This window comes from Tachypleus tridentatus, chromosome 3, assembly GCF_004210375.1.
Source record: "Tachypleus tridentatus isolate NWPU-2018 chromosome 3, ASM421037v1, whole genome shotgun sequence".
Classification (NCBI taxonomy): Eukaryota; Metazoa; Arthropoda; class Merostomata; order Xiphosura; family Limulidae; genus Tachypleus; species Tachypleus tridentatus.
This window is the reverse complement of record NC_134827.1, coordinates 117,523,085-117,535,455: the sequence shown is the minus strand read 5'-3', so window position 1 is coordinate 117,535,455 and position 12,371 is coordinate 117,523,085. Positions and strand designations below refer to the sequence as shown.

General features: G+C 34.2%; 2 protein-coding genes across 4 annotated transcripts in view; one reads left to right on the top strand and one right to left on the bottom strand.

Annotated features, from left to right (window-relative positions):
• LOC143247844 (sodium- and chloride-dependent glycine transporter 1-like) overlaps nucleotides 1-9,410 on the bottom strand; it is a 30,565-nt gene extending 21,155 nt beyond the window's left edge. The window contains exons 1-8 of one of the 2 annotated variants that reach the window (XM_076496384.1): nucleotides 6,492-9,410; nucleotides 5,502-5,685; nucleotides 3,990-4,121; nucleotides 3,367-3,510; nucleotides 2,724-2,880; nucleotides 2,293-2,425; nucleotides 1,199-1,333; nucleotides 211-314 (exon numbers count right to left, since the gene is read on the bottom strand). In XM_076496384.1, the coding sequence (XP_076352499.1) occupies nucleotides 211-314; nucleotides 1,199-1,333; nucleotides 2,293-2,425; nucleotides 2,724-2,880; nucleotides 3,367-3,510; nucleotides 3,990-4,121; nucleotides 5,502-5,667 (971 nt within the window). In that variant the 5' untranslated portion in view covers nucleotides 5,668-5,685; nucleotides 6,492-9,410. The remainder of the gene's footprint in view (nucleotides 1-210; nucleotides 315-1,198; nucleotides 1,334-2,292; nucleotides 2,426-2,723; nucleotides 2,881-3,366; nucleotides 3,511-3,989; nucleotides 4,122-5,501; nucleotides 5,686-6,491) is intronic. The other variant, XM_076496385.1, reaches the window with a different exon arrangement.
• Nucleotides 1-12,371, top strand: part of LOC143247845 (ubiquinone biosynthesis protein COQ4 homolog, mitochondrial-like) — a 205,633-nt gene that overhangs the window by 71,797 nt on the left and 121,465 nt on the right. The gene's annotated exons all lie outside the window — the stretch shown is intronic.

Here is a 12,371-nt window from a genome sequence, read left to right as displayed (position 1 = left end):
CAGCAAAGTTCTGCATTTTCACTGTAACATGCAGTAAAGATACAGAAGACCCATTAAGGATCAAAGAAAGTCGTTAGCTAACTAATAATATCATACAATGACTGTAAGTGACATCTTGATAAAATATGAACACTTTCTATACAGTTATTTCAATTAAACAGTGAAACTCCAAACAAGTATCAGAATAAAAGATATCTGTCTTCTAACTACCTGAAACAGTTGTTATGGAAACGGTTGTAACTGGCTAGGGTGATTAATCCTCCCCAACAAGGTGATAAAGAGAAAAAAATCTGCATGGCAGCATCAACCCAAACCTGAAATAAGATAAAAATCTTCGACTCAAGAATATAATAACTAAACCTGCATGCATAACAATCTAGAAAGATGTCAGATATCCCTTGGCAACAAGCTATAATAACACCTTCAAGCAAGTTTAAAAATAAGAATAAATATATTGATTTTGTTTATGACAGTTTCTTTTAATAAATGTATTGACGATTTTATTTCTTTTATTGGTTTATTTTCATCAAAACTGTTTACAGAAATATCTTTAAGTTTACTGCCGATTTGAAAGAACCTGTAAAATATATCAGATACTTTCATGATAATGAGAAACACACTTGATGTAAAAACATACCTCAGGATGGCTAGTATGGTTATTAACACTTACTAAGAAAGTGGAGAACAACATTTCTTAACCTAAAGATGACCTAAGAAAGTTAGATACTTTATGCTTGCATGGCACATTCAAATATGCCTTCAAAAGAAACTTTAAACTAATTTATATAGGTTTAGAAATTTAAGAATTGTCTTAAACTAATTTTGCACAAACAAAAGGGAAACTGTAAAGCATACAAAACACTATTTCATTTATGTTAAAATATTATTAGAAGAGTTGTTGACGTTTTTATAATTAACATGAACAAGTTATCTTTTATTTCTATATTAAGATAAGGATTGTTTACAATGAAAGTTGGTCATATGTATGTAAGGTGCTTTTTGTATTTTGTTTTATAATAACATGTCATTACTCCAATAATTTAAATAACAGCCATGCTGGTGAAAATAAAAAGATGTTACTCACAAGTTAGCAAAAGATAAATATACGACTCAATTAGAAAATAAAAGTTTAAAAAACAAGATATTTATAACACTAATACAATAAATGTCCTGATTTAAATAATCACTGTAACCTCACCTTGGCTTCTTTCAAACGGTGCCACTCTGGGGTAAGATAAAACATAACCCCATCATAAGCCCCATCTAAGGTAGCTCCTCGGATTAGCAAGATAACCAATACCACATAAGGAAATAATGCTGTGAAGTACACAACCTGACAATTGACAGAATGAAGCACTATTACGTAAAACAACTTGTTATTAGGCCTAAATAAGACATATACTGTGCTTGATAAACAATCTGTTGCTAAGCCTAAACAAAACAAATACAATGTCCGAGACACAACTTGCCATTAGGCCTAAATTTAATTAAGATCACTTATGATTGGAAATATATTCTGTTAGATTCCTTTTAATATGTCTACTGTGTAATTAAAAATTGAGGGTGTGTAAAATATTCCATATATCGTTTGCTAGCTCTAAAATATTCTTCTGTTCACAGAAATAATCTGTTATTAAGAAGTAAAACACAAACATAATTACACTTACAATATACATTTGCTATGGCACCAATCAATTAATCACATACACAGAGACCTAAGATTAGCTTTAGTATAATGCAAATGTTAAAAACTAAATTAAAGTAACGATTTTTTTTGTAATTTCTGAAGAGAGAGAAATTTTGGCTGTTTTTAATCCCTTGTTCAAATAACTGACTTGATTTCATTTTCATTACACAGTTCCCTTCAAACATATGTAAAACATAATACAAGTAATTCTAAAGAAACACATTCAAATTTACTGATCTAAACTGCTCTTCGGAGTATGATGTTCACAGTTCGTGTTGTGTTTTTTATTTACATTTTTCCAATCAGAACACTCATCTTAGTTAGCGGTTGCTTTTCTTAACCTAATGGCAAGACATTCTAGCATTCTAAAGTAGAATTATTCTGAGGAATTGATGATGATGTGGGACGATATGAAGAAAGGTATAAAAATCACATTTGTTTAGAAAGTAGTTGGTAACACTTCTGGTGTTGTACATTTTATCATCCTACTACTACTAAGAAAACCAGCTCTTAACACGAAGATGACACCAAGAAAAACTGAACATGAATTTTAATTGTTGATTAAGAAGTACATCAAAGATTTTTTATAGTTTCATGATAATTACCTTCCCTATAGTCTTCACACCTCGAACCAAGCAGAAAAAAATAAGAACCCAACACGCCAAGAGACATAAAGCCAGTTGCCACTTAATACTGCCCAGATCATGGAGGCCTTCGGTCAAATCCAGAACAAAATTACTGAAGATAATTAAAATATTTATGAAATAAACAAACCAGCAGCACATACTTATCTCACATGAGATATTTAAAGAGACTAATAATACCTATTTATGTCAAAAGATAAGTAATAAAGACATTTTTTATTTCATCTTGTATCCGATAATTCTGAAACATTCAATACAATCAATCTTAAGAAATGATTGACATAAAACAATAATTTATAACAGTATACTACATAGAGCAAGTAACAGTATAAATCTGTGAAATCCATCTGTTTAACAAAATAAACTGTTACAAAGATATATAACACACTCACTGGAAGTATTCATCACTGGCCATTTTAGTGTTATCTGTCGAGTTTGATAAAACTGACCACTCTTCACTACTGACCATCTGCCTCAAAATACAAGTACCATTGGCCAGAACTGTTCCATTATGGGTAGTGCAGTTCTTGGTGTCGAACCTTCGGCATGCTATAACAGAAAACATCAAAATTACAACTTAAAAATTTTTCATGCAAAAGAAGAGAAGAGAATGTGTAACTAAGTACGTCAAAATTTACTCTCTTCAAACTTAACTAACAGAACAAAAAGTCTGGTGTTATAAACGTGTAGTAATATAACGAATATGCATTTATTTGCATAATTAACACATCAATACAGAAAAGTGTATTTCCATAACTGATTTGGAAACCTCATGTTAAGAACATAAATAGTCAACAACACACACTTTGTTATTAAGCACATTTACCAACTGTACTTTACCAACCAGAGGTTTTGAAACACAGTTTTTAGCAGTACAAGTCTGCAGACATACTGCTGTGCCACTAGGGAGTGACAACACATACAACCAGGCACCTAATATGTTGAAGGTGTGTGAAAACCTCATCCATTGAACAGAAGTTTCTCTGCTTCCTGTGTTACACTACACATGTAACTCCATGTAACACAAACTCTTACCATTAGTGTTCCACCAGTTTTCACAGGAGCTCCAGGGAAGTTGGCTAGTGAAGGAAGAGAAGAGATAGAACAAAGACCAGGCCAGAATCATGTTGTAGTAGATACCAACGAGGAACGACATCAACACCATGGCATAACCCAACCCTAAAAAATATTCAATAATAATTATATAGCTCAATCTAGTCATTAGAAAATATAGATTTTTTTCAAATATATGTAACAAAAGACGTGATATTACACTGATATTTAATACAAAGTATTCTTTATTATTAGATGTTTAAAATTATTTGGGGACTATAACAAAATGAACAATCAAACACATTTAATATGAGACATTTGGGCTTTTGCTATTATAACCAAATCTCAAGTGTCTAGTAAGAGCCAAAAATGACATATACAAATTAAAAACTTGAGTGTAGTTCCTTGGAAGCTTTCAGAGTTAATAATTCATTTTTAATTTAATTATATCAGTTGTTGAGAGATGGCGCACTGTTAGAAAGTACAAAAAATTAAATTACGACATGAAAAGGTTGGCAAAAAGTACGATTTACACCAATAAGTAACAGCAAATGAGAAATAAAATTGAAATCGAAAGTTTTAAGGAATTTGGGACTAAATAATACCTTGAAAAAGAGGAGCTATCTTCCATATCGTGATGGGCCCTTCACTTGCAAACTGTCCAAATGCTAACTCCAGGAAGAAGAGAGGTAGTCCCATAAATATCAATACGATGGTATATGGGATAAGAAAAGCACCTACAAAGAAACATATTAGGTTACATAAATAAAAGTAAACTTTCATCTGAACTTCCTCTACATCCACTTGTTGTAACACTCTCAGGATGTCATTGTTTTAGTTTACGAGCGACACTTTTTTTATTTTTAAAGGTGTGGAGTTTATTTTGGATAAACTAGCCTTAATAAAAGACGCTTACCTAATTTTTGAGGGGAAGGCAGGGAGGGGAGACCTTTACTGAGATAAAATGAAATAAAGTAAAATACATTTGATTTCTAACCCAGGTTCAATGTACATGTCACTAACTTTACTGGTATTGTAAATTACAGATTTGTCTAATGATTTTTAATCCAAAGACCATTACGATTTCAAAGTATTACTTAAAACTTTCAGACATTTATTGTTTACAGTAATAAATTAAAATATGTAAAGAAACCAGAAGTATTTATATTAAATATAAATAATTACTACTTCCGTGTGACGTGTAGCTTTTATTAACAATTCCACGTCAAAGTTAGGGGTACATCTAATTAATAAAAAAAAAAACACAAGTAGTTCAGTTATATCAGGAAATTATAATATTTTTAGTTAGGGGTACATCTGATAAATAAAAAAAAACAAGTAGTTCAGTTATATCAGGAAATTATAACTTTAGTTAGGGGTACATCTGATTAATAAAAAAAAACAAGTAGTTCAGTTATATCAGTAAATTATAATAATTTTAGTTAGGGGTACATCTGATTAATAAAAAAACACAAGTAGTTCAGTTATATCAGGAAATTATAATATTTTTAGTTAGGGGTACATCTGATTAATAAAAAAACACAAGTAGTTCAGTTATATCAGGAAATTATAATAATTTTAGTTGATGTTTTTCTACTTCGCAAGCGGTATGGTCAATTTTTGTTTTCATTCCATTAAACCGAATTAGCCATAGACTTAATAATAATAATACGCAGCAATAAGAATGAATTTCCGTTTAATAAATACAAAACAATAAAAATGAAGGTGCGAGTATGTTTGAGGACGGAATTTCAACCCATGTCCCGTCATATTGCGAGTCTAGCGCCCAAAATACGAGGCTAAGTCCTGGCTGTAGATATGAAAAGCTCGTGTTAAATCCTATTTCGTAGAAATAAAAGGGCAAAAAATAACAATATTCGTGTCGCAAAGAAAATGTATAAACGTAATACGAAAAACTTGTTTCTGGAAAATCAGTAAAATGAGTTATGTTGAAATATAAAAATTAACTATTTGTGTGTAATTACAACATTAACACTACAATAGTTAAATCTACAAGCAGCGTTTTAAAACATATTCTCCCCGTTTCTCTACAAAACATCTCAAAATTCAATAATAGTGTTCCGTGGTGAAGTATTTCCATTTTTAGTGTAACCTACCTCCCCCGTTTCTGTAGCATAAATAAGGAAACCTCCAAATATTCCCGAGGCCAACAGCATAGCTTAGACAGGAGAGAATAAATTCTATTCCGTTGGACCAGTTTCCTCTTTCCTTATTTTCGTCCACTTTCCCATTGTCTGAGATGACAATCCGAGGAGGAGCCATACTAACGGCATGATGAACCTTCACAAAAAACAAAGAGACAACTCATAATCTAAGCCTTTTTGTTTTCTAAAATTTTAATTTTAACATTTTATAAATTTAAGACCCAGGTTTACAAAATGCGACGAACATGAATTGGTCATGTAATTTTCAAAGTGCATTTGTTTTTCTAGTTATTTTTACTTGACGTATTAGTTTTTAATAGCTACACGAGGGCTATTTGCGCAAACCGTCCCTAATTTAGCAAGACTAGATGGAAGGCAGCTAGTCATCACCACCCACCGCCAACTCTTGGGCTACTCTTTTACCAACGAATAATGAGATTACCTGTCACATTATAACGTCTCCACGACTGAAATGACGAGCGTGTTTGGTGCGACAGGGATTCAAACCCACGACCCTCGAATTTCGAGTCGAGCGCCTTTACGACATGGCCAAGACGGGCCATATTTACAGTTTCTCATAGAGTGGAGATTCCGTATTCTATGCTGTAAAAATTAAGTTGTTACCTGAGATTTTTTTAAATTAGGCTTAGCTACCACTTTAAACACCGAATTACATATTATTAAAGAAAGATCAATTTATCAACTAGTTTTAAGTCACTGTGCGAAACTTTTAAGGCTTAGTTATGTAAAAAAAAAGAAGTCATGTAAACCTAATGCACAGATAAAAAGTGTTTAGGATATGATGCTATTTTAAAAAATTTATATTCTGTTCACGATAGTTTAGTTACATTTGTCTCATTCATAACAAAACAAGGACGATACAAAACTAGACAGGGAAGGAAGCTAATTAACAGTACGACAACCAACTGTTGGGTTTGTTACCAATGTCTGATTGAATGAGATGATTTGACGAGTCTTGTTACAATGTACTTTCAGTTTCAAAACGCAAAGCACGTATCAGACATGTACGATTTACAATCTGAGCACAATAGCGACAGATTTAGACCTTGCGTAATTTTTAGTTTTGTTAAAAGGTTTGTAAAAAGGGAAAATAGAGGTTGTTGTTGTTGTTTTGAATTAAGCACAAAGCTACACAATGGGCTATCTATGCTCTGCCCACCACGGGTATCGAAACCCGGTTTTTTAGCGTTATAAGTCCTCAGACATACCGCTGAGCCACTGGGGGGCGAAAATTGAGAAAGACAGATGGAATGGAGTCGTGATAGAGAACGAAGATTCTGTAGTGGTGCTCAGCTTGTTCTAAAAATGAAGAAATCGTGGGGTGGGTAGTGTTTCTTAACCGTATACGTAGGCACAGGTAAATAGGTTAAGGCTTAAGAAAAGAATTCGAAAAGCTTTGGTTTGTCTTGCATTTCAAGGAAAGTTACTCGACGGCTAACTGCGTTAACTGTCCCTAATTTAGCAGCGATAGGTTAGAGTGAAGAAAGCTAGTCAATAACACCTACCGTCAACTTTTGAGACACTCTTTTACGAATGAATATTGAAATTAGTCGTTATATTATAATGTCGTCACGGTTGGTAAAACGACTATGTTTAGTGACGAGGATTTGAATATGTGATCCCGCAGATTGCAGGTCGAGCGGTTCCTGACCGCTAGATCATGTCAGGTCATTCCAAAAGCAGGAAGGCTACTGTTGGACTATGCGAACGTTAGAGAAGCAAATAATGGATTCTGTACACAGTTTTCTGGACCTTTTTAAACTTACTTTTAAAGACAAACCGTAAGAACATGATCAATAGATGAAAGATTAGAACGAGCAGGGGTCAATGGCCAGACCAAATGGTCAAAGTATAAAAATCTTTATAGTTCAGCTAAAACATAATTCATTTTATTCCTTCTTTTGATTTTGGCCCAGATTGGTCAGGTGGTTAAAACATTCAACACGCAATATAAGGGTCGCGGGTTCGAATCCCCGTCACGCCAAACCTACTCGCTCTTTCAGCCGCGGGGTATTATAAGTGACGATCAATCTCACTATTCGTTGGTAAAAGAATAGCCTGAAGTTGGCGGTGGGTAGTTACGAGTGTAGCGTCTTACACTGCTAAATTGTGAACGACTAGCGAAGATAGCCCTCGTGCAGCTTTCCACGAAATAAAAAAAAATATTGTCATATATATCGGGTAAATATATAATTGAAGTATTAATAGATAGAATACTGGTACAGTATTTTGAATAAAAATAATTACGATCACATAAGAAGGTTTATTCTTGTGTGTGTGTGTTTTTATAGCAACGCCACATCGGGCTATCTGCTGAACCCACCGAGGGGAATCGAACCCCTAATTTTAGGGTTGTAAATCCGTAGACATACCGCTGTATTAACGGGGGGCTTACTCTAGTGGTCTCCAAAGTTTTGTTCTCATGGCACATTCGTCTCAACCCGCGCCTGAAAAAAGGACAGTTTTCTGATTAAAAATATTAAATATACAAAACATCTGCGGCTGTTTTGAACGCCCTGTGTTAGGATAGTGAGGCCACGTTGGCCTAAGTAAACTTAGTTTACACGGTCATGAAAAAAGCATATTTTATCCTGTTCATTTACAAAATTTCGCGCACGTTTGGGAATACTGGCTTATTCTGACAACCTCAGCGAGGGAAGTATCCACAAGCATCAATACGATGGAGGCGAAATACGACGCAACATAAATTCTAGGTATGATTAAAGATAGCTATTCCCCTCAACAGGAACACAGTACAACGAATCAACAATAGCAACCTTAAAATATTATGTAATGAGAACAACATTAGTCGAAGAAAAATAAAAATATTAATTATTCATGAAGTGAAACCCAATTTAAACCAAAATACAGATGTCACTACGAGTTTTCTAAATCGGAACAAAGTGATCGCGCGGTATATCGCACAACAGACGACGGCTACTAGGTGATGGTCACGTGAGTGGTCAAAACCAACTCACAAAACTGTCTAATCTAAATAAAGTATGAAAGTGTAAATTTATCACGTGTAGAGGTTGTTTTCACGTTCAAAATTCTGCTATATAACACGCTTGTTTATTTAAGTTCGCGCAGGGATACACTTCAATAATGTTGACATGAGAATACTGAAGAGAAGACAGCTAGTCAACATTACCCACCGCCAACTCCTGGGCTGCTCTTTTGTCAACGAATAATGGGATTAATCGTAACATTATAAGGCCCCACATGTGAAAGGCCATGCCAAAAAAAACTATTAAAGGGAACAACACTTAAACTAATTTAGACGCAGTAAATAAACAGATTATGTGACTTCCCAGTGACACAGCGGTCTGTAGGCTTATAATATCAAAAACCGAGTTTCGATACTCGTGGTGAGTAGAATACAGATAACCTACTGCGTAGCTTTGCACTTAACAACGAACAATTTTTCTTCCTCTGTCAAATAAAGTGCGTAAACGTAATCGTATAAATATACGACAATAAACGTTTTGAATATCTTATGTAAGAAGACAATTACTACATTAATAGCAGCAAGATTTTCCACGATACAAACTGTTCACTGGAAGACAGTGATTAAGACAATTACTACATTAATAGCTGTAAGATTTTTCACGATACAAACTGTTCACTGGAAGACAGTGATTAAGACAATTACTACATTAATAGCAGCAAGATTTTCCACGATACAAACTGTTCACTGGAAGACAGTGATTAATAATTTCCTCCCTGTACATCACACATTTTGTTAATACACATAAGCTAAACAGGGAAGCCGCGCGCGATTAGCAGCTGCATGTCCACACGTGCTATCGCAACAATCACTCTTCTCGCCCGAACTGGTTGTAGTCTTTGCTGAACACCAACGCACACCCATTTCAATGACTTACAATACTTGGCTAGCGTCCAAAACAAGAAAACTGCTGGAATAATTAGATACACTAAATAACTATTCATGAACTAAAAAATTCACAAAAATAATTAACATGAAACCATAGCAACCTGCTGTACGTGTATAAACGTCGTAGTTCATAAATCTACATTTTATATTTATGTCACAGTTTTGATAATTACAAACTGTAAATGTTCCACTACAAAGTGAAAAACATAGGTTTTTGTAAGTCATCGAGACCTAACCTTGTTATATCGTTTATTGTAAAGCCTATAAACAAAAACTAAAAAAATGATAAACGTAAGTACATGCAACGTTACGTTACTATAAACTGTTATTATTATTTAAATACAATATTTCTAACAGTCCATACATATTTCACCTTTTTTTTTGCCGTTTAAGAATCAACTGTGTGTTTGTTTGTAAAACTAAAATAAAATATAATTTTAAGTTGTGTGTACATATATGACGTCTCTGCTTGTTCACTGGTCAGCGTACTAAAGAAAAACTATCCACGTCATTACGTTGGCGAGCGAACATCCGCACGAACTTAACGAAAGCAGCACACACCACTGTCACGAGAGCGTTTGGCAAAATGCCAATATGCGTGAGACGTAAATTGGAGCTTAGAAAAATAATAAAATATGGAGTCAGATCCAAGGCGACAAATGCCAGTTTGTAGTCACGTGCTAGACTTGTGTAATATTCAACCAGCGAGAGAGAGCAGATGCTGCAGACAAGATCCCTAACCCTATCTGGGTTCTACTGTGTGGTAAAATGACGTCATATTGTTGTATACATGAAACTGTTTATTCTCCGGTACACTAAAACAGACTGCCTGAAAAACCAATTGGAACAATCACCTCACGAAAAACAAATATTATATATTATTACTATTTGGTTATTGTACGTTTTATATGGAAAACAGTTATAAATGTGTATAATATTATAATATGATAGCATGTATTGTTACACTGACAATATCTACAATGTATTTTTGTGTGTATTATGGTTTATTTTATATAATTAGGATAGATATATGGTTTGTAAGGTAACACTGTAAAGTTGTGTTATAATAATATATCAACTCATACAACGTTTAAAGATACAGTATATATGTTGTATATAAAATCTTACAGTCGGTTTATAAGACAATCTTTAATCAATGTTTTCTTCCTGTGTTTCGCAGCCCTCTTACTTAGAAACTACAGATAACCGATTTACTATGAACTAAAGTTCTTAGAAAAACAAAACGGAAGGAAACAAATCAATATATATCAGCTTTACATGTAATATGTACACTTTCTGTTAGGTTATTGGCCACTAAAGTATACATTTCTATCCCTAACTATTTTTCAAGTCAGCTCACACACTTTAGTCGTGTTTCATTCTTTACTGTTTATATTTCCGTGTTTACACAGTAAACATAATACATCTGTTATTTTCAGTACTAATTTCAGGGAATTTGCTTGTAAAGACACTGGCCGGAAGTGATAAAAAAGTTCCCGCGTTCTGCAATAAGAAAACCAGAAAAGAAACTTAACTTCTCAAACCTATTTGTGTTTAAACAGAATGTGCTCCAACTGGTTAAAAAAACACACGTTACGAAGCCTGCGTATTAAGAAATATCCTCGAGTCGGTAAGAGGGAATCCTCACTACGTGCGGCACATGAAATTATTATAGTTTGTTTGTTTTGAATTTCGCGCAAAGCTACTCGAGGGCTATCTGCGCTAGCTGTCCCTAATTTAACAGTGTAAGACTAGAGGGAAGGCAGCTAGTCATTACCAACCACCGCCAACTCCGGGGCTACTCTTTTACCAACGATTAGTGGGATTGACCGTACTTTTTAATGCCCCCACGGCTGAAAAGGCGAGCATGTTTGGTCCGACGGGAATGCGAACCCGCGGATTACGAGTCGCACGCCTTAACCCACCTGGCCATGCCGGATCAATGAATAAAGAAAGGACAAGTCAATATTTTGGGAGATGTAGGATGTTTTAATGAGTGGATATTGCGAGTGCAGCGAGAAAAGAAGTGATAATTTGGTGTGAAACACAGTCTCCTTTTGTGCTGTTTCACTTTCAGTCCAATGTTAGACTTGGTCGAAAAATGTTTAGAGTTGACTTTAGCTAGAAATCGTTGAGATATGCTGTAATGCAACAATTTACAGCAAACATGTTTCTGAAACTAAAGAACAGTCGTAACCAACTTAAACAGCTGTAACACATACATGTTCTGGAACTAAACAACAGTCGTAACCAACTTAAACAGCTGTAACACATACATGTTCTGGAACTAAACAACAGTCGTAACCAACTTAAACAGCTGTAACGCATACATGTTCTGAAACTAAACAACAGTCGTAACCAACTTAAACAGCTGTAACACATACATGTTCTGAAACTAAACAACAGTCGTAACCAACTTAAACAGCTATAACACATACGTGTTCTCAAACACGCATTCGGCGATAAAAAATAACATACACTTATATGACGGTAACTGGATCGTTTTAGAGTGAGAAAATAAGTCATACTTGATGTTCGAACATGTTTTTGTGGTTGCTGACAAGGCCAGTTAAGCCTAAAGCAACGAAAATGGGTCCATTTCAATTTGACAATTGACACCTTGAATTCAGTTGTTTGAAATTATGACCTCATGTGGGCAGCTCTTAAATTAAAAGAGACAGTACCAGTACGGACTTTATAATATACAGATGTTAACGTAATATTGCACAAATAAAATACACGAACATTTTTCACGAAACCAGTTTAAAATCTTGTTTCAAAAATCAAATTATTAAAATAAGTCGATACTTCCACGTGAAACAAATTACTGTCTGTAATTAATGAAATGCTTATTGTAAATTATACACTTCAAAACTTATGTACAGAGACAGAAGTGAAAGGAAAAA